The 21,663-nt window shown below is 41.3% G+C and overlaps 1 protein-coding gene across 1 annotated transcript in view; it reads right to left on the reverse strand.

The window, feature by feature from the left end:
- Positions 1–21,663, reverse strand: part of LOC126253707 (neprilysin-4-like) — an 823,274-nt gene that overhangs the window by 237,680 nt on the left and 563,931 nt on the right. Inside the window, exons 2-3 of the mRNA XM_049955239.1 lie at positions 17,800–17,870; positions 2,733–2,827 (exon numbers count right to left, since the gene is read on the reverse strand). Coding sequence (XP_049811196.1) covers positions 2,733–2,827; positions 17,800–17,870 — 166 coding nt within the window. The remainder of the gene's footprint in view (positions 1–2,732; positions 2,828–17,799; positions 17,871–21,663) is intronic.

Consider the following 21,663-nt stretch of genomic DNA (forward strand, 5'->3'; position numbering starts at 1 on the left):
CAGACTGGGACTGTGGCTACCTCAGCTGTACGGATTACCCCAGCACGTCTCCCTCCCCGATACAAATTCAAACTCATCCCTCAACCCACTGCTATTCTCCTTCTAAGTAAGCTTCAGTATTGCTGAAATTCTCCAATACTGGAATAGCAGCTTAGCAATAGGTGAAATGGTGTTAATCCTGTGTGTACCTCAGTCGTAGGTGATGTATGTCCCAAGAACATTAACTGTATACGATTAAGATAAAAATAATGTTTAGATGGGTAAGCTGCAAGCCAGATACCACCACCTGTTATTTTCACACTGAGTTGTGGACACTGATGTTATGGCTAAACGCATTTAATATTTTATTGCGAGCACCAGATATATCAGTACATTGCATCACCAACGTTTAGGATCATTCTAAGAGAAAGGAATTACATTTAAAATTAATGTTTGATTAAATTGGTGACACTAGTAGAGGTTTCTTAGTGTACTTTACCTAAGTGTCTTAGTTCCCTTCATCTCTGAGACGTACTTTCAAAACATGCCACACTAGTTATTCATGTCTGCAGGAAATTTATGTTGGGGATGATGTGAGTTGGGTTTTGCCTGTCTTAACGTGCATGAAATATTTTTCGGGCCAGAACACTTTGCCCACCCTACCTACATTCAGCAGTGGCTGCAGGAGCAGCATGCATGCGTTGGTGATTGTTTGCGAATGTCGTGTCTTGTAGTGTCTGAAGACAATAACGGAAGTGTTCAGAGTGGAATGCTGAAATCCACAGAAGAATCCTTGACGTCTGTCACTCTGGCGATACTCTCGTTTACAACAATGAAATTTGAGCCTAATTAGATGGGAAGTTACGGTTTACATTTCAAATGCATTTCTACTAACAAGGGCCGTATTTCGTAATGGAGTCAGTGGCGGCTGGAACCCACATATTCGCAGTTATCTCGCAAATGACTCCTTTGGGTTCTCACATTTACTGGCACGCTTTGGTTGCCATTATCGCGTTTTTTCAGCCGTGTTAGAATTCGCTAATAACTAGATGTAAAGCCGGAAATGCATATCCTCCTATTTCCATCTATTGTACTATACATTTTTTTCCTTATTTTGTTACCTGAAGATATGACCTTTCTGTGTCTTTATATATTGTAAATGTTTTACAATTTGTATGAATGTATTTATGCTTTTATGTAGATGTATGACTGGTTTGTTTTGTAAATATTATTTGTATTTTTACGCTGGGTCTGGCCTAGGGAAAACTAGGCTGTCGAACTATCACATCGATAGGTCGTGTGGAGAACAAAAGTGTTTAGGATCTTTGGTAGTGTTAACTCTGTCGCGTGGAGCGCGGGCAGAGCAGAGGAGTCTGGCTGGAATAGGGCGGTGGAGCAGGTGTGTGGTGTGACGCTCCCGCGAGTTGCCGCGCTTTCGGGGTTGGGCGGCATGTAATTGCGCTCGACTTGCTATGATAGCTTCTGACACGGTGTCGCGGACGGGAAACATTAGCTGGCGCACATCAAGAGCCCGTTTCGCCTGGTGACCGTGTCGAGAAGAAGGCGCGCCAACATCCAGCTTCTGCAACAGCGACGGCCGACAATGAGTGACTGTCGCCACCTCCTCGATCGACGGCTTCAAACCTTCAATCAACCAACAAGGAAGACTGGAAGCACGTAAAGTTTTGGAACTGTATGGCAGACCTCAGCTTTTCAAACTGTTCCATTTGCATCACTAAAATACAGCAACTTAGCATGAACGTTTGTTGCTCATTGTCCCAATTGCATTACCAAGCAGGGTCCCTTCCTTTTCCGGAATGAACCCGAGTGTCGTTGAAATTCAAATGCGAGCATTAAAGTGATATCATTCCATTTCATTGCTTTAATTTCAAAGTTCAGTTAAAGTATTCGTAGCTCGCTACAATAACGAAACAGAACTATATTTAGATTACACAAGCACAAATTAAGAGTGCTAGTTTTGTTACCATATTTTAGCTTACCTCTGACTGCAGCTCAGCTTGGTACGTACTAAATTTTACTATTGTTAATTGTTCAGAATCATTTAATTCAAGTTCAAAGTTAAATCTCTTATTTCTAAATTGCGTATATTCAAGTTGCTTTTGAGATGATTGTTGAGGCAGGCCAAGACTAACCTTATTTTATTTAATTTCGTAGTGCTTCAGAAACAAAGTTCACTATTAATTTCAGTCACTAAATTAACTTTCAATTTTCCGGTTTTATTAATTCTTTTGCTAAATTAAGTCAGAGTGTAGTGAAATTTATTACTTCTGACAAACATTCAGTTTTCACATTACACGTGTCAACCTTCAGTTGCCACGCTTTTAGTGCTAATTATATGTGCATTAACCTTTATTTTTCAGTTATTATAGTAGTTGTCCATAGGACTGGCGGCCGTAATTTTCCCCAAATCTCAAATATCTAATTAACGCCAGTTAATTGTTAACGTAACGATCGCACATTTACTTTCCTTATTAATTTTACCCTTTTTCAAAATTAATTTCCACCAATTTCATTTGCATTTTTTCCTTTCATTTAGATGTAACCCTTTCTGCCTCTTTACCGACAGATTAACTTCGGTGACGATTGCTTTTCCCAACTTTCCATTGGGTGCACGCGGTTGAATTTTTCACTGTCATTAAGGTCGATAAGTGAGGGGGAGGTTACATAGATACTCCTTGAACATGTGCAGGTTTCTCCAGCGTGTGTGTTGGCAGCACTGCGGCCGTACTCACTGATGGTGGCGAGCACTGCGACGGCGGCTGCCAGCGACACGACGGCGGTCGCCAGGGCTGCCACCACCACCACCAGCTTCCCCGGAGTCCGAGTCCTGCAACACAGCGAGGCCGACACCTTCAGTGACACGCCACAGCACGCGGCCTGCCAGCAGCGAAGCACGGCTCGCAGTCACTCAGCACATCTCCCAGTAATAACTTACAGTCACATTAGCAGTTACGTGTTCAGTGGCCTTTTAGACCACAGACCAGACAGCGCATGACAGCATTAGCTGGCGATCAACATTATGAACAGCTTACGGATGAACGTCAGTTGCAAGTGGAGTATGCACTTATTCTTAACATTTTTGTTGTATTGTAGTGTTATAAGTCACAATTTCGCGAATAGGAACATTTGGTCACAAAGAATATTTCAAACCTTTCAGCCCCACTGCCTATAACTGTGTACATTAACTTTTACTGTGTCTTCGATGCGGCAGAAGTACTTTTCTCCAACGGAAAACTGAGGTCCACGTTTTTCAGTGTCCAGCCTTTTCATCATGTGCAAGTGCTGCTAACTGTTTGGCATCACTGTGAAAATATCAGCAAGTCGACGTAGCAGGTCGTGACCATCAGAATTCACGGATGTGGTTGGTTTGGTATATTCAGCTCTATAATTGGATATACTTATTGTTATTTTACATAGTAATTATTGAATGACCATTTTACTAGTTATTACAACAGGGAATGTTTCGTAGTTATTTTAGTGTATATAATGGAACCAAGTGTACATAATTTTTACACGAAACTTGCCTCTAAAATCATTAAAAAATCACGTAAGAACATTACCACATAAAGAAAAAATTCCCTTCTTCTCGAAAAAAAAAGATTCGACATATGAAAGGAAGTAAGCGTGGTTGCCGACATATCTCTGACTATGCCTCCCGCAGACTGTAACATTTCTGGCTCTAGAGCCATAAGATTTATTGCTGCACTCCAAACCTCAGCTGCTAAGGATAGGAACTTGAAATTTGGATAGGGCGTTGATCTTATACTGTAGGCAGTGTTTAAGAAGGTATTGTTCGAAATTCCACTCCTAAGTTGCTGAAATTGGGGATGAGAGTCTTTTTGAAAATATGTCGCTATTAAGACCATTTTGAAGTTACAACTACGAACATTGTTATTTACCGTATCAGTAAAAAATTAAAAAATACGTGTTTTGGCATTTTTGTAAATTTTGCCACTAAGTGGGTAAAGAGTGGGTGAAAGTTTTTTGGAAATAAATCATTATTGTAGACCATGTAAACATTTTAAGGATACTTCTGTGTAAACTGGTATTTGACTTCTCGGTTAGACGTAAAAAAATACGACTCTCAATGTTTTTGGAATTCAGTACGCTAAGGGAATGAAATAAGGGATGAAAAGTTTTATGAAATTATTTTATTACGAAAGCATTTTCAAAAATAAATCTATAAAAATTTGTGTTTGGTTTGTCTGCCAAATTAAAAAAAATGTGTTTCATTGTTTTTGGAAATTTAACCCCTACAGGGATGAATTAGGAGATGAAAATTTTTCGGGAAATATTTCGTTATGTTAAAAAATTGTAAGATAAATTTATAAAAATTGGTATTTCACTTTTGGGTTAGATATTAAGAAATATATGTTAGGGGATGAAAGTTTCTGTGGAACTGCCACCACGAGAACTCAAAAGGCATGAAACAAAAGCCTTGGGCTCCAGCTAGCAGAATCGCTGTTTGGTCAGAAGTACATTCAGAAAAGGGAATCCTTCTACGGCTTTAATTAGTGTAAAAAGTTTATGTGCTGCAATTTGTGTACAACATAAAAATCAATTAAGACGAACCAAAAACGTCTGTGTTGACCATACTAGGCAGTTAATATAAGTCCAATCTTTGAGTTTCCCTTGATTCGTTAATTTCACATTTCATAATGATTAATATCCAACTAGATTCCAGCTACTCTGACTACTCGATATCGCACGTGGTGTCGAATCGATTCACTGTCATCACCTTCAATGCCCAACAAATGCCCATCTGGCTGCGCGAGAACTTGGAACCAGCAGATGTCGTGCACCTACAAGTGTTTGCTACTAAAACTGTCAGAGAAGAGGAACAACCTTTGTGCCTGCTTACGAACGGCCAACACAGGAGAAATGTTTTGGAATTAAAGGGCTTTTGTTGCGGATAAAGCTTAACCTCAGATGTTTACTTTGGGATTTTACGGGCGATACTTGTAATGGAAGGGAGACGAGTTTTACTGCAACATTAGCGTTTTATGGCGCAAATTTTAATTTTATGCATTATTCGCGCAGATTGTGCCGCAGTAACACCTCTTGATGATAGTGTAGCTTACCTTTGATGCAATCAAAGGAAGGATTCTTAACACCGTTCTGCGGAATTTATTGTTTGTAATTTCTCTCCAATTTGCTTCAGACTACATTAAAAATAATTGAATTTTGCACCGCCAAACAACAACACGTACGTTTGCAACGCGGATAAAGTACGTAACGATGACCGTAGAAAATGTCATCTCACGAACGTGTTCTGCTGCGAAATTAAAAGAGTTGCCCTGACGTTGCAAATGCCTGCAGAAAGATGAATTGTCGTGGAAATTATGACCGAATAATTCTTACTTTGGAAGGGTCATTAACACCATAACTGTCGATTAAACTCGACGCTTTTAATTAAACTCTTTCGAAATGTACATTTACTTCATATTTTGGAAATATGCCCGTCAGTTTATCAAACCGAGAAACGAAGTAGTAACACACTGAGTTCGATATTTCCTGGACGCGATTTACTGACCTAGAACTAATATTGGAGAAAATTGCCGCAGCGCGTTTTTCATTCACTAACTCACCAATTTTTAATAATAGGATAAATGGGTAAATGGGTAAATTGGTAAATGGGTCCCATGAACGTTTTACAAGCACTGCCATTTTCAGACTGACTGAATTTTGTCAGTTACACATCAAAATGAAGTCTACCACTTGCTGTTGCAATGATTGAGCCATGTGACTAATCTGAGAAATCGTAGCACACAGGTATTTGTATGGGTTGAATGATTGTGATTGTGACACATTGATATTATAGTCATTACATACTAGATTTCGGCATTCTGTGAAGTTTCATTTCTGAACATTTAAAGCAAGTGGTCAGTTTGGTACGACTTTGAAATACTATCACGACATGACTACTTCTTGTGGTGTTGTGAGAAGAGTTTCCATACAGCATTCGGTAAGCTTTTGCTATCATTCTTGAATCTATCGCAGTTAACAAAGGTGTACCTCTTTTTAGATAACTACCGTAGCCAATTATTCGGATACTTCGATGAATTTTATTTGGAAGAAACGGGAATGGGTCTTCGTATTGTGACGAGTGCTTTGATTGTTTCCTGGCTTTGTACCAGTTTTGTCACGAACATAGTTCCAAGTGTTTCCCATTGATATATCAAATATTTTCCGACAGAAGCAGACTTGGAAACCATGTTAACGACGCCTCTATTGTGGGCGCAATGAGGGAAACTACGACAGTTTAGTTACCTGGCCTTCCGATAGAAGAAATCCTCTAGAAATATCTGTGCTATTTCCATTCCATTAACAGCTCCGAAAAATCAGGTACTACGACATCTCCATTTCCTTGTGCTCTTCATACGGAATTTGTGCCGCTTATTGGACCAACAAACCTCCACAGAACATGTGCCGTCGCACCAGATGCGTCCTCTCTGTCTCGACGAAAATATGCAACTAAACAATTCCAAGACTCAACATGAAACAATTATGTGGAAAAAACTGAAACATGTGGCTGTAACAGGCAGTTCACAGCCACGGCATCGATCGTTTGACAGTACAATCCAACGGACAAAAAGTACATCGTAGTTAAAGTGCCTGGAAATAATTATTTACTAGAAGGTTGTGACTTAGTAAATAAGGAAACTCTATTGACAATAATTTCAGAAGAATCGTCTTAGCACGCTTAATGAAATCAACGATCATCTAAGAATTGATAACAGCGCCATCAAAACTTTGATGTCAGAAATTAAGTTACGTATTTTACTAACCTCTATGTTGGAGATATTACTTTCTGGCGGGATGACATCCGTATGTATTTTAGACCCTCTATACAACATGGCGGCCTGTAATCTCGTAACAATAGAATTTTAAATACGTCGTTAGAGGAGCATGAAGTTTTTATAGTTCATCTTTCTCCCTGCTGTCTGTTGAGTCAGAATCTCGTCTGAGGGGAGTGCAGGTCAGTCCCCTACTCCGAACCATATTTTCTGGTGATTATCTACGTAACAAAGAATAGCAGTGCAAGTTTCTTTATTTGTCGATCGGAGATATCTTCAAATGCCTCTGAGCACTATGGGACATAACATCTGAGGTCATCAGTCCCTTAGAACTTAGAACTTCTTAAACCTAACTAACCTAAGGACGTCACACACATCCATGCCCGAGGCAGGATTCGAACCTGCGACCGTAGCGGTGGTGCGATTCCAGACTGAAGCGCCTAGAACCGCTCGGCCATTCCGGCCGGCCGCAGATATCTTCATTACGTCCTAAGATATGACTTCCATATCTTTTTGTTCAGATAATAATTGAAACAGAGTGTTTAGCAATTGTTAAAATACAGCTAGTAGCTAGCTTTAGTACTCCTGCCAAATTGATTCTTTCTTTATTTGCTCAAACATGAGTGTGGCAATCCTGATACTATCTTGTATAGTGTTAAATGTGATGGTGTTAATGTGTAATATCTCGTGAGTACAAATTACATAACAAATTTTAATAAGATATTAAGTAGTAATTCAGCGAGTAAACCTGACATTACGTGAAGTCACAGATAAGGAATAATCGTACATCTCTGGCTATCTTCTTATGTTTTTCCTTTCGTAGAGGAAGAGGACGTGTATCTATTTTAGAAAGCTCGCTTCCACCTTAGAGACTATAGCACGCAAATGGTATATAGTGGCCATTGTATCGAACTGCACTATTGAACTAGTCTCCTTGAACTCAATACGACTGATTAAATTAACTACGTGAAGATGTTGAGTTTTGATAGATTAAAGCTGTTATTTAACTGTCAGACGTCGCGTACTCAAACATTGTTGTGCGACACTTGAAGAACAATAGAAAGAAAAAAGTACATAAAATTGCTGTTATAATTTTACAAATGGTACTAGTTTCGTTTAAAGGTGTATTCCCAGATTCTGTCTCTACTCCTTGGTCCAAATTATTTTTATAAGTTCTGCCTCACGTTTAATATAAAGAATGAAAAAAAGCTGAGAAACTGAAACAGTGCAGGATATTGGAAGTTTACTGACTGGCGAGAAATCACAAATCAGAAGCCGCCTGAGTGCTTTTGGTAAACTGCAGAGCCCACTCAAAACCCAACATCCAATTTATCCGTAAGGACCATCAGTCAGGGACTTTTAATGCGACATACATTCGAAAACAGATGTTGCTTAGCGAATAATGTAAAGATTTTAATGGTAATTATTAGGAGACACAATACACAACATTTTAAAGAAGCGTCGTCAGTGAGTATATTGTTGATGACGTTGACAGTTTTAACATCGATAACTAATTCATCTAATAGGTTAAAAACTGTTGTGCGAACAATTGAATCACATGGTTTTTTGAAGTCCGCAAAGAGTACACCCATGGTTTGCAGGTAATTTGTCTGTGCCTGAGAAGAAGTTTCTGGCTCAGGACCAACTCCGGTTCTGAACGTCCTGAGCAGAATCTTATTGGTATTTACCTATAGTGTTTTCAACTATGTCTTGTGTAATTTTAAACAAAATACAAGAGAGAATTTTATGGATTACTGGGGGAAGAGATATCCCTCCATAATTGCTAACATCTGTGCTGTCACCCTTTTTATACAGTGGACTGGTAAGGACAACTTCATACTCTTGTAGGATGGACTCTATGTGCCATATCTGGACTAACAAGGTTTGCACTTCTGCGAGTGAGTTATCATCTACGCCTGTCAACAGTTCAGCCACTACTTCATCGTTCCCTGCAGCCTTTTTATTCTTTGTTATTAAATAGCTGCTTCCAGCTCTGCCTTTGCGTGTGGTGCTGGGGCTTTGGTTAGACATATGTTAGGTCTACTGGGGGGAATCTCTCTGTTGGCTCTGGACAGCTTAGTAACGTGTTCAAATACTGTACTAGTGCGAGAGCTCTTTTTTCACCTCAGATCGGTCGCGAAATTAAAACCACAGTGAAAATACGACATAGCTTCTCGCAGATGAGTTGGGCAGTGGCCGTCGATCGCGTCATGTCGCACTTTTCGGTTCTGAGCACAGAGTGAGCACGCAAAGGCAGTTCCTCCAAGTGTGAAGTGCACACTGAGGGGTTGCGCCTGATTTCATGCAGCACACATAACTCAACTGTCATGCGTTTACTTCTTCATGGCAATTGCTGCAGGTGCAACAACGATTAAGCTGCAGTGTTTCGCAATGGGAAGTGTTTGATCACCCGCCATAAAGCCAGGACTTGGCTCCCTCTGATTTTCATCTCTTCGCTCACATGAATCGCTGGCTATGAGGACAGTATTTTGGCACAATAGAGCAAGCTGCAGGCCAGAGTAGGAAATTGGCGGAAAGCACAGGCGGCTGTCTTCTGGGCGAGGGTGTTGGAAAGTTGGTACCACACTGCGACAAATGTCTGAGTCGGAGTGGCCGCTATGAAGAGAAGTATTTGGAATGTGTTGCTAAATATTGCAAATAAAACATGTTTTTGATTTTCACTGAGCTTTCCATTTCGTGACCAATCGGAGGCAGAAAAAAGAAATATCCACCGTAATATGCAGCTATCACGATTGGCCATTTCATCCATGAAACACGAACATGTCCAGTGGATCACTGAGTGTTGAGTATCAGTAGTCTTTAGTATTTCATCGAAAAATTCTCCCGAAAATTGCTCTAATTTTCTTTTATGATGGTCGCGTCTCATATGTCTGAGAGTTTTTGTTATAAGTTTCTTCCGTGGCATACATCCTTCTAGCGGCTGAAGTGCCGGTTTGTGAGAAGTACTTTCTTCTGTAGAGCTCGCTGGATTCAAAAACCTCATGGCATTCAACCGTCCACCACGAGTGTTTCTTCGTATTTGTGCTCATCATGGTTCCCGGCGCCGTCTGTTCCAGCTCTCCTCCGAGGTCCCTCCAGCTGTTCGCCTGTTGTCTGTCAGCTTTTGAGTGAACGTGCGGGTGGCGCTTTGTAATTATTTTGCGCTAGATTTTACATTAGTTCGCTTGGATCTTGATATGGGTTTGGTTTTGAGTGAATTCATCTTACGAGTATGAGCTAGTAGTCTGCATCTAGCCCTTTTTTGATTGATACAAATATTTTCTAAGATCTTGTCAAGTTTTCGATATAGTACGCAGATTGTCAACTTGTTTTGAATGTTGGTAAATGGAAAATTGTGGCTTCCACAAAACGCAGAAAAGTTGTGTCCGATGAACGCAATATAGGTGAGTAACAGCTGGAATCGGTCAACTTATACAGATACCTCAGTGTAATAATTTATAGGGATGTGAAATATAATGGTCACACAGGCTGACTCGTGGGTAAAACAAGTGGCAGACTGGGATTCATTGCTAGGATACTGGGTAAAAAGTGATCAGTCTTCAGACGAGATTGCTCACAAGACACTAGTCTCACGCATCCCAGAGTACTGCTCAAGCGTGTGGGACGCATACCAAATAGGACTAAAAGTTTCAAGAAATACTGTAAAGTAAGGAATTTAGGAATATATTCACGCTCCATACGTATCGCACCCGTAGGGGCCGCGAGGACGCCGTTACACTAGTTATAGCTTGCAGAGAGAAATTTAAGCATTCTTGCAGTCCTCTATACGCCAATTGATGGGGAAGAAATTGTTATGCGTGGAGTAATGGAACGTAACTCCTGCCAAGCTTTTCATATTGATTTGGCAGAGTTTGGATGTAGATGTAGAGGTAGACGGAAAACTGTCAGTGTTCTAGCAGTAGTGGACATCAAAAGACCCTGAGGAAGATCCCAGCAGAGGGGTCGAAACGTCGAACATTTTAGAAGAAACGTGACGCGGCCTAAGAACCCAGAAGATTTTAACTTCAGTGACAACGGCCACGAAAGCCTGCAGACTTACATAAAGCGAAGACTCCACGAATTTTTGGCCAGCAAATGAATCACATTCCTGAATCACCCGTCTTATTCACCAGGTTTGGCCCCAGCCGACTTCCGGTTGTTTCCTCAAATTGAAGTTGGCAATGAAAGGGCAATGAGGCACTCGAGAATATCCAGGAAAACTGTACCGTGGTACTAAATGCAACTCCACAAATTTGGTTCAAATGGCTCTGAGCACTATGGGACTCAACTGTTGTGGTCATCAGTCCCCTAGAACTTAGAACTACTTAAACCTAACTAACCTAAGGACATCACACACACCCATGCCCGAGGCAGGATCCGAATCTGCGACCGCAGCAGCAGCGCGGCTCCGGACTGGAGCGCCTAGAACCGCACGGCCACCACGGCCGTCCCACAAAATTACTACAGTGATTGTTTCAAAACACTTTTAAAACAATTTCAGCTGAGTATTGATTCAGGGGCAGACTAATTTGAATAAATACGATGATTTTATGAGCTGAACTGGGACACACTGTGTATTTAGCTCTTTAACATATCAGTAAAGAAATCAGAAACTTGAAGCTGTTTCTTTGAAGACCTCTTAACCCTGACCACAATATGAGGCTATTTACGTTCCCCGGCTGTGGAAGCCACGCTGATATCTTCCAAAAAACAACCACTGCAGCGGAAGTGACTATCTCTCGGCGCAAATACTCGTAAAAAAATTAATCTGCGTTTCCATTAATAGACTATCGCTATGAAAATGACAAACTTGCATATTTTAGTCGTGTTGGAATAAGAAATACTGGCGAGTCCGTTGTACTGCACGAACAGAATCGTTGCAAAAAAGTTTACCTGGAAGGAAGCCAAGCGCGCGAAGAAACGACTATTTCCTGTTCGCCACGAGCGAGCGGGCTATGCGTCATCTGAGGGGGCAGCCGACATTAAACTTTAAGGGATAACCCCACTCCGGAATTGCTCCGCTTCTTATTCGTTTATCTGGAACTCCCGAACCGATCATCCATCACGATGCTATAAAGACGCAGTGCGGACTTAATGCATTACACGGCCGGCGCCCTTCGTCCTTGCTGTCCGTGATTTATCACCGGGAAATGAGGTTCACAAAGTATTTTCTGTCTGTAGGGACGGCGGAAATATTTCGCAGTAAGTTGCGTGTGAAATAACGGCCCACAGCAAATATTCTGCGGGGCCCGTCGACCATCGCAGTAGATCTCTGTACAGCGTGTCTTCTGCCCGTTCCCCACAGCGCACGATACGTTCGTGGGTGTACAGACGACCTCTGACTTCTGTTCAGTGTCTTGAAGAGGGCAGTTAGGATATATCTGTCTACCTTGGCATTAGGCGTGTAAAAGAACAAGCGTGAAGATTTAACATCTTGTCGATATCTAATTGGAGACGTATACACCACGAAGAGTAATAAGTGATTTTGGGAAATCACAGGAAACCATATCCGGGAACCAATGACGAACGTCTCCACCACAATACGAGTCCATACTCTTAACCACAGTATCTAACCCCTCAGAAATGTATTTCTCATTGTTTGTTGTTGTTGTGATCTTCAGTCCTGAGACTGATTTGATGCAGCTCTCCATGTGACTCTATCCTGTGCAAGCTTCTTCATCTCCCAGTACCTACTGCAACCTACAACCTTCTGAATCTGCTTAGTGTATTCATCTCTTGGTCTCCCCCTACGATTTTTACCCTCCACGCTGCCCTCCAATACTAAATTGGTGATCCCTTCATGCCTCAGAACATGTCCTACCAACCGATCCCTTCTTCTAGTCAAGTTGTGCCACAAACTTCTCTTCTCCCCAATTCTATTCAATACCTCCTCATTACTTATGTGATCTACCCATCTTATCTTCAGCATTCTTCTGTAGCACCACATTTCGAAAGCTTCTATTCTCTTCTTGTCCAAACTATTTATCGTCCATGTTTCACTTCGACACATGGCTACACTCCATACAAGTACTTTCAGAAACTGCTTCCTGACACTTAAATCAATACTCGATGTTAACAAATTCCCTTCTTCAGAAACGCTTTCCTTGCCATTGCCAGTCTACATTTTAGATCCTCTCTACATCGACCATCATCAGTTATTTTTCTCCCCAAATAGCAAAACTCCTTTACTACTTTAAGTGGCTCATTTCCTAATCTAATTTCCTCAGCATCACCCGATTTAATTCGACTACATTCCATTATCCTCGTTTTGCTTTTGTTGTTGTTCATCTTATATCCTCCTTTCAAGACACTGTCCATTCCGTTCAACTGCTCTTCCAACTCCTTTGCCGTATCTGACAGAATCACAATGTCATCGGCGAACCTCAAAGGTTTTATTTCTTCTCCATGGATTTTAATACCTACTCCGAATTTTTCTTTTGTTTCCTTTACTGCTTGCCCTATATACAGACTGAATAACATCGGGGAGAGGCTACAACACTGTCTCACTCCCTTCCCAACCACTGCTTCCCTTTCATGTCCCTCGACTCTTATAACTGCCATCTGGTTTCTGTACAAATTGTAAATAGCCTTTCGCTCCCTGTATTAACCCCTGGCACCTTCAGAATTTTGAAATAGAGTATTCCAGTCAACATTGTCAAAAGCTTTATCTAAGTCTACTAATCCTAGAAACGTAGGTTTGCCTGTCCTTAGTCTATCTTCTAAGATAAGTTGTAGGGTCAGTATTGTCTCACGTATTCCAATATTTCTCAGGAATCCAAACTGATCTTCCCCGAGGTCGGCCTTTACTAGTTTTCCCATTCGTCTGTAAAGAATTCGCGTTAGTATTTTGCAACCGTGACTTATTAAACTGATAGTTCGGTAATTTTCACATCTGTCAACACCTGATTTCTTTGGGATAGGAGTTATTATATTCATTCTCATTGTTTAAGACCGATTAAATTCAGTTTTTAGCTACTGTCGAGGGGAGAACAACAGTATCAAAACATTAAATAATTTTCATGTGGATAAGGTGAAAAACAGCCAGAGCAGTTGGAAAAACGAAAGTTTATTAAACCCTCGATCTAGGTTTCGACACCTTTAAAAATGTCTTCTTCAGAAGCATCACTGATTCACACTGGTTACGTAATGTTGTAGAGGGACATTAAAAGTGTATCCGCGTAGCACAAACTAAGATAAAATCCACCTCCATAATAATAAAATCACGACATATCACGCGGACTCCGATTAGAAAGTGCGTCTCAAGTGTATCTAATGAACTCACAGAAGACTTTTCAAATACGTCGAAACCTATGTCAAGGGGTTTTATCAAACATTTCTTCGATCTCCGCTTAACAGATATTGATAGAATGACCTCAGTTATCTGGAGCTATATACGCCGGTGTCTTTTGACACAAAAATAGCTTGTCGGGCAAACTAACTACGAGAAGTACCATAACTAAGTCCATGGCATAAATAATTTTCCAGTTGTGAAGCAGGCAGAATAATACTAACTCCAACTTTACAAAACAAACAAATACCAACAATACATACGTAAAAAGAACCACCACAGTGTCCTGCGGAGTCTTATTATTCCATAGTATTCCATGCAGAGCTTTAGTAGCTCTCGTCCCCATCGATATTCTGGGATTAATATCCTTGTCAGAAGCAGTGAAGTTATCTATTATTGTTCCAAAATATTTGTAGTTTCTGCAGGATTTTATTTCTCCTTCCTTTGTATCAGTCTTCACCAAATCTTGTCCCACACGCCTGCGCTCCATCTTGTCCAGGTTTATTCTCAATAATTATTTGCTATACTCCTCTTTAAACTCTTTCAGCATGTATTCCATATACTTTTCATCTTGAGAGAATATTAGCTGCCCATCCGCAAATAAAAGAGAGTCAGCGTTTCCTATACCAGCCATTCAGCGCCTGTTCGAAATAAATGTGAAAAATAGTAGATGACATTCCATAATCTTGTTTTTGACCTTTGTGAAAGAAAATACTTCGGGTAACCCTGTTTCCAGTTGAAAAAAATGCATTTGTGTCCTTGTATTACTTTTAAAAGAGGTTAATCCATTTTTCTCTCAGATTAGACCTACTCATTGCTTACCGTAATTTTATTCTACGGATATTGTCATACGCTTGCTGCAGGTCTGCATAGGTCATGTACACGTAGTTTCTATTATTTATTGGGTTTTTCCACACTTTCTGATACAGTGAATGTTATAAAAACATGACCGTCCTAGTCTAAAACTTAAAGCTGACACATTCCTTTCTGGTTTTTATTCACAATACTGGGAAAAAGCCAAGCTGTAGCCGGGATAACATTTATTCCTCTGTACTTGGTGCACTTGTCAACTTTACTTTATAATATGGAGGAGATATATGGCAAATTCCATTCTGTAGGTGTATCTTCACCCGTCCCTATTTTGCCAAAACGTTTCTGTAGTTATCTTATCACTTCACTTCCTCCATGCCTCAGAAGTTCCATTCGTAGCTCTTAACATTATAAAAACTTATTATTTTTTTTCCACGGCGACTGCCTGCCCAGGTATCATTGTAGAAAAAACCGCAACCAGACACGTTCTTTCAATGAACGATTTATTTCCCGATAACTAGTTTCCAGCAAAAATGGCTTGGTTCAAATGGCTCTGAGCACTATGCTACTTAACTTCTGAGGTCATCAGTCCCCTAGAACTTAGAACTACTTAAACCTAACTAACCTAAGGACATCACACACATCCATGCCCGAGGCAGGATTCGAACCTGCGACCGTAGCGGTCGCTCCGTTCCAGACTGTAGCGCCCAGAACCGCACGGTCACTCCGGCCGGCTAGTTTCCAGCCTGACTTGTACTATCACTGATATGTCTTTAGTCACGCTTACGTCCAGCATGATCCGTATCAATTATGATGCCCCTACACTGCACTGTACAGAGAAAAATGCTTCCTAAAGAAAGAAACATGAAATTTGTACAAGAAATCCTCTCTGCTGTCTGACGATGGTCCCAGATCTGAAACTAGTTATGACGAAATAAATCATTCAAAAAGTGTGGCTCGTGGCAGTTTTTTCTTCAGTGATATTTGTAAAAACTCACACCATGCATTTCCAGGCAGAAATGACTCATAGGCAAAAAAAAAGTAGATATCAACAGGCACGTATTTAACGTCTCTGTGTGCAAAAATCCTGTGCAATGCAACTGAGTAACACACCGAGTTGACCTCCATCACTTAGATTAAGGTAACCAAGACGGTCTCTCACTGCAGTGATCTACACAGTGGAGTCGCAGCGTGCTTTGCATAATTTCGCTTTCACTCGATACTGTCCTATGACATAGTCTTGTGGTCAAATGAGGCTGAGGTAATGAAGACATTTGTTTTACAGAAGCGTGCAATAACAATATGGACATCAAGTCGACCGTATAATGTCTTTCTGATACTCTGTGATACGCTCAAGTGGCAGTGCAGCTCTTCGTCTAGAGTTAAGAATAGACTTTTGTGTGTTCTGGCCCTTAGCTGGTTCCAGGTAGACATCAGACAGGAAACTGGAAGTTCCCAGATCACAAACGAAGTGAGCGAGTACAATGCTATATATCATCTCAATATTTGTAGTTGGGACCGAAAATTCCTGTTGGCACTAATGCTCGTATTAAACAGGTGGTCTGAAATCAGTAAAATTACATAAACATTTAATAGAAAGTAGTAAGAAAAAAGCAACAACTGTGTAGTGTAAAACGAAGAAAAGCAGCTCTTTCCGAAATATCTATTTTCCGTTAATATGCATAATACCGTAATTTGTTGTTGTTGTGGTCTTCAGTCCTGAGACTGGTTTGATGCAGCTCTCCATGCTACTCTATCCCGTGCAAGTTTCTTCATGTCCCAGTACTTACTGCAACATCCTTCTGAATCTGCTTAGTGTATTCATCTCTTGGTCTCCCTCTGCGACTTTTACCCTCCACGCTGCCCTCCAATACTAAATTGGTGATGCCTTGATGTCTCAGAGCATGTCCTACCAACCGATCCCTTCTTCTAGTCAAGTTGTGCCACAAGCTCCTCTTCTCCCCAATTCTATTCAATACCTCCTCATTGCTTATGAGATTTACCCATCTAATCTTCAGCATTGTTCTGTAGCACCACCTTTCGAAAGCTTCTATTCTCTTTTTGTCCAAACTATTTATCGTCCATGCTTCACTTCCATACATGGCTACACTCCATACAAATACTTTCAGAAACGACTTCCTGGCACTTAAATCTATACTCGATGTTAGGAAGTTTCTCTTCTTCAGAAACGCTTTCTTTGCCATTGCCAGTGTACATTTTATATCCTCTCTACATCGACCATCAGCAGTTATTTTGCTCCCCAAGTAGCAAAACTCCTTTACTACTTCAAGTGCCTTATTAGCTAATCTAATTCCCTCAGCATCACCAGACTTTATTCGACTACATTCCGTTATCCTCGTTTTGCTTCTATTGATGTTCATCTTATATCCTCCTTTCAAGGCACTGTCCATTCCGTTTAACTGCTCAGCATTAAAAGTAATCTAAAAGTAATTGCTGTAATGAGTTACGTGAGCAGTTTAGCTTTAGGTATAACTGTTATACTACACAGAAATTTCATGTAGTAACCAATTCTGTCCATTAATGTATAACGTAGCTCATTTCACATCACTGAATGGTCATCTTCATGTTCGATTTGTAGACTTTTGGTAAGACCTGACAAGCTTGGATGAGGGAGACACAATCATCTATAATTATTTACCGTAAATCTTAATGGTCTTGATAGCATTAAAATGTTCTTCTGACCACCAACCATACTCAGGTAATGTTTACAACAGAATTGCTACCTAAGTACAATGTTTACCACGACATCTTAACAAAGAGAAACTTGTCAGTATTAAAAGGTTGGTGAGAGCATGGCTGTTAGCGCGTAAAACGAGCAGAAGTGTCGTGTACGCTGCAGTGCAGACGAACACGAGGGGGTGGGCACGGGGCCACTGGACTCACCTGGTGATGAGCTCTGGGTGGACGTGCGAGCCGCTCTTGCCATCCTCCACGCTGCTCCCGGTTTCAGACACCTGCAACAGAGGACTGAACGTCATCTCGTGTTCTCATCGCACTGCGTCATTCAAGTAAGCCAACAGTTCAAAAAAATATCTTTAATTATTTAATTATGTCGATGCATATCAGGCAAACATTGGCTGCCTGAGAAAATTTGGGAAAAAGGAATTTATTTTCCATTAATCAGTTCTCCAGTACATTATTTAGTTTTTTAAAATAATTTAATGCTTACAGAGTTCACAGGAATCTTATCCTAAAACCGAGAGTATCCTGCCATCTGCGACAGCGGCGAAAGTCACGCAGTGGGTGGAGAATGATATTAGTTTTCTACATCGGGTCTAGACAAACTACGGAATCACTAGGCCTACTTGTAACTATAACTAAACTTTATTGTTCGCTCTTACAGCAGAAAGCATTACGCAAATCATGTGCCGCGTCTAAATTGGTGTAACGTACATCAGCAAAAGTGGTCATTTTTCTGACAGCACAGTATGTGAGGCAGGCTCTACGCGTCTACTCTACTCAGTGGCAAAACTCGAAGTACTCATTGCTCTGGCTTACAGTACTTAGCCGTTAACTGTTTATATGGCTTAATACAGCTGCGATACGTTAGCTGCTCGGCTTAACAAACTATTTAACGCTTGATGTACAACTGCCACTATACTGTTTTATTCGAGGAAATTGCTACGTTTTCCTCATGAGACGTATTGGCACCTTTAGCACGACACTCGGATTATAATGGAGGGGCTCTGACTCGTTCACTTACGAATCACAGAGAGAGTAGCTTGCTATGGGTTTAAAAGGTACACAGTACAGATAGAAGAGGACGTAATGAGGCAAACATGAGGTATTGGGTGACAATTACTGAACTACTTGAAAAAAAAGTAAATTAGTTGCAAACTACGACGTGCACCCACTTTATTCAGCATGTAAACGGTACTGCAGATATTGAAATTTAGGATATGACATGTTCTATATGCCTGCAATCATTGGCGATGACGTCATGCAGACGGATAGCTAAATTCTGCATGACCCGCTGAAGTGTAGGAAGATCGATGCTCTCGATGACCTCCTGAATGGCTGTTTTCAGCTCAGCAGTGGTTTTGGGGTTATTGCTGTACACCTCGTCTTTAATATAGCCCCACAAAGAGGAGTCGCTTGTGTTCAAATCCAGAGAATATGGCGGCCAATCGAGGCCCATGCCAGCGGCCTCTGGGTACCCCGGAGCCAAAATGCGGTCCGAAGAGTGCTCCTCCAGGACACCAAACACTCTCCTCCTTCGACGGGGTCGAGCTCCGTCTTGATGCCGTGTTCCTTGATTTCAGTAAGCCATTCGACACCGTCCCGCATTGCCGTTTACTGAAAAAAATAACTGACGGAGTATCGAAGCAGACTTGTGATTGGATTCAAGACTTTCTTGCAGACAGGACTATACATGTCGCTCTTAACGGAACTAAATCGACAGATGTAAAGGTAATATCCGAGATACCACAGGGAAGTGTGATTGGATCTCTGCTGTTTATAGTGTATATAAATGATCTAGTAGAAGGCGTCGGATGCTCTTTAAGTCTATTCCCAGATGATGGAGTTGTTTATACCAAATTAGAAAGGCCAGAAGATAGTAAGAATTTGCAGAAGGACCTGCAGAGAATTGATGAATGGTGCAGACTGTGGCAGTTGACCCTGAACGTAAACAAGTATAACGTTTTGCGCATACGTAGGAAAAGAAATCCACTACTGTACAGCTACACTATTGATGAAAAACTGCTGGAGACAGAGTCTGCCGTAAAATACCTATGCGTAACTGACAGCGACCTTAAGTGAAATGACCATATAAAACAGATAGTGGGAAACGCAGACACAAGACTGAGATTCATCGGAATAATCTTAAGGAAGTGGCTTATAAGGCACTTGTTCATCCGGTTCTTGAGTATCGTTCATCTATCTGGGATCCCTATCAGCTAGGACTGATGGAGGAGATAGAGAAGGTCCAACGAAGAGCGGCGCGTTCGTCACGGGATCGTTTAGCTGGCGAGAGAGCGTTACGGAGATGCTAAAGACATTCCACTGGCAGACGTTACAAGAGAGGCGGTGTGCTTCCCGCAGAGACTTATTATTGAAATTTCGGGACAGTACTTTTCAAGGGGAGTCAGATAACATATTATTTCCCCCGACATACATCTCGCGTGTTCACCACGAAGAGAAAATTCGAGAAATTACAGCCAATACAGAGACTTACCGACAATCATTCTTCCCACGCACTATTTGCGAGTGAAACAGGATTGGAGCGATCAGATAGTGGTACCGAAAGCACTCTCCGCCACACACCATTAGGTGGCTTGCGGGGTATGATGTGGATGTAGGTGAGGAGGAGGAGACGCCAGAAATAAACACCGATCGAAAAAAATTTCAAAACCAAAACATTATTAATGCAGACTAATACAATTTCGGGAATATATTTGTCAAGGTGACACGCAACTATTTAAGTGCGCAGATAAATGTGAAATAATAACAGGTGTAATCGCCAGAATGTTGAATGCAAGTATGCAGATGTGCATGCATTGCGTCATACAAGTTAGGGATGTCGGTTTGTGGGATGGAATCCCGTGCCTGTTGCACTTGGTAGCTCAACACACGGAAAGGTTTGTGGATGACGCTGGAGTTGTCCGATAAGATCCGATATGAGTTCGACTGGAGACAGATCCAGTAATCGAGCAGACTAAGTCAACATATCGAAACTTTATAGAGCATACTAGGTTACAACAGCAGTTTGTGGACGGGCGTTATCCTGTGGGAAAACACTCGTTGGTTGCAGGCCCGCAACTGGCCTTCTACCCATTAACGCACAGCCAATACACGGCAACCCTGCCCTCCAATGACCTCTCACTTGGCGACGGTTTGGGGTCGGTGGAATGCAAGCTACAGGGAGCTGCCCTTGAAGTGAGTTGTAACAGTTCGTTGCATCATTGTGGTTCCAGCTGCTGCTCAAATAGCTGCCGCAGATGGAGTACGGTGCGCCAGAGACGGTACGGCGAACGCGATGCTCCTACCTCTCGATAGTGCCACGTGGCCGGCCAAAGATCGGTCTTCTTGCGACCTATCCTCTCGTGACCACCGGTGCCAGAAATCATGTACAGTGGCTACATTCCTACAGAGTCTTTGTTTAGTATCGCAGAAGGAACATCCAGGTTCTCGTAGGCCTATTACACGATCTCGTTCAAACTTACTGGCGTATTGATAATGGCGTCTTTATCACCAGGCATCTGGACTAACATCAGCTCAACACGTCCATTATCAAAGGTAACTAACGCTCACGACCCTTTCAGCGCGTACTTAGAGCAAACCTTATTATGCGACTGGCGGGAAATTTGTATAGACAATTTAGAAACACGCATACCAACTACCGTTTATGTCGCACAACTTCTTCATCTTCATCTATTTTATTTATTTTTTTATTTACTCGTCACGTTCCGTAGGACCAAATTGAGGAGCAAATCTCCAAGGTCACGGAACGTGTCAGTACATGAACTTACAACATAAAAGTAATAACACATAAAAATAAATGTTCATGAACCTGAAAGAAAGTATGTCCATAAGTTTAAGTAAACGTTATCAGCAATCAGCAATACAATAAGAATCAGCTTAATTTTCCAAGGAACTCCTCGACAGAATAGAAGGAGTGACCCATGAGGAACCTCTTCAGTTTCGATTTGAAAGCGGGTAGATTAGTGCTAAGATTTTGAATTCGAGTGGCAGCTTATTGAAAATGGATGCAGCAGTATACTGCACACCTTTTTGCACAAGAGTTAA

This window comes from Schistocerca nitens, chromosome 4 (genome assembly GCF_023898315.1).
Source record: "Schistocerca nitens isolate TAMUIC-IGC-003100 chromosome 4, iqSchNite1.1, whole genome shotgun sequence".
Lineage (NCBI taxonomy): Eukaryota > Metazoa > Arthropoda > Insecta > Orthoptera > Acrididae > Schistocerca > Schistocerca nitens.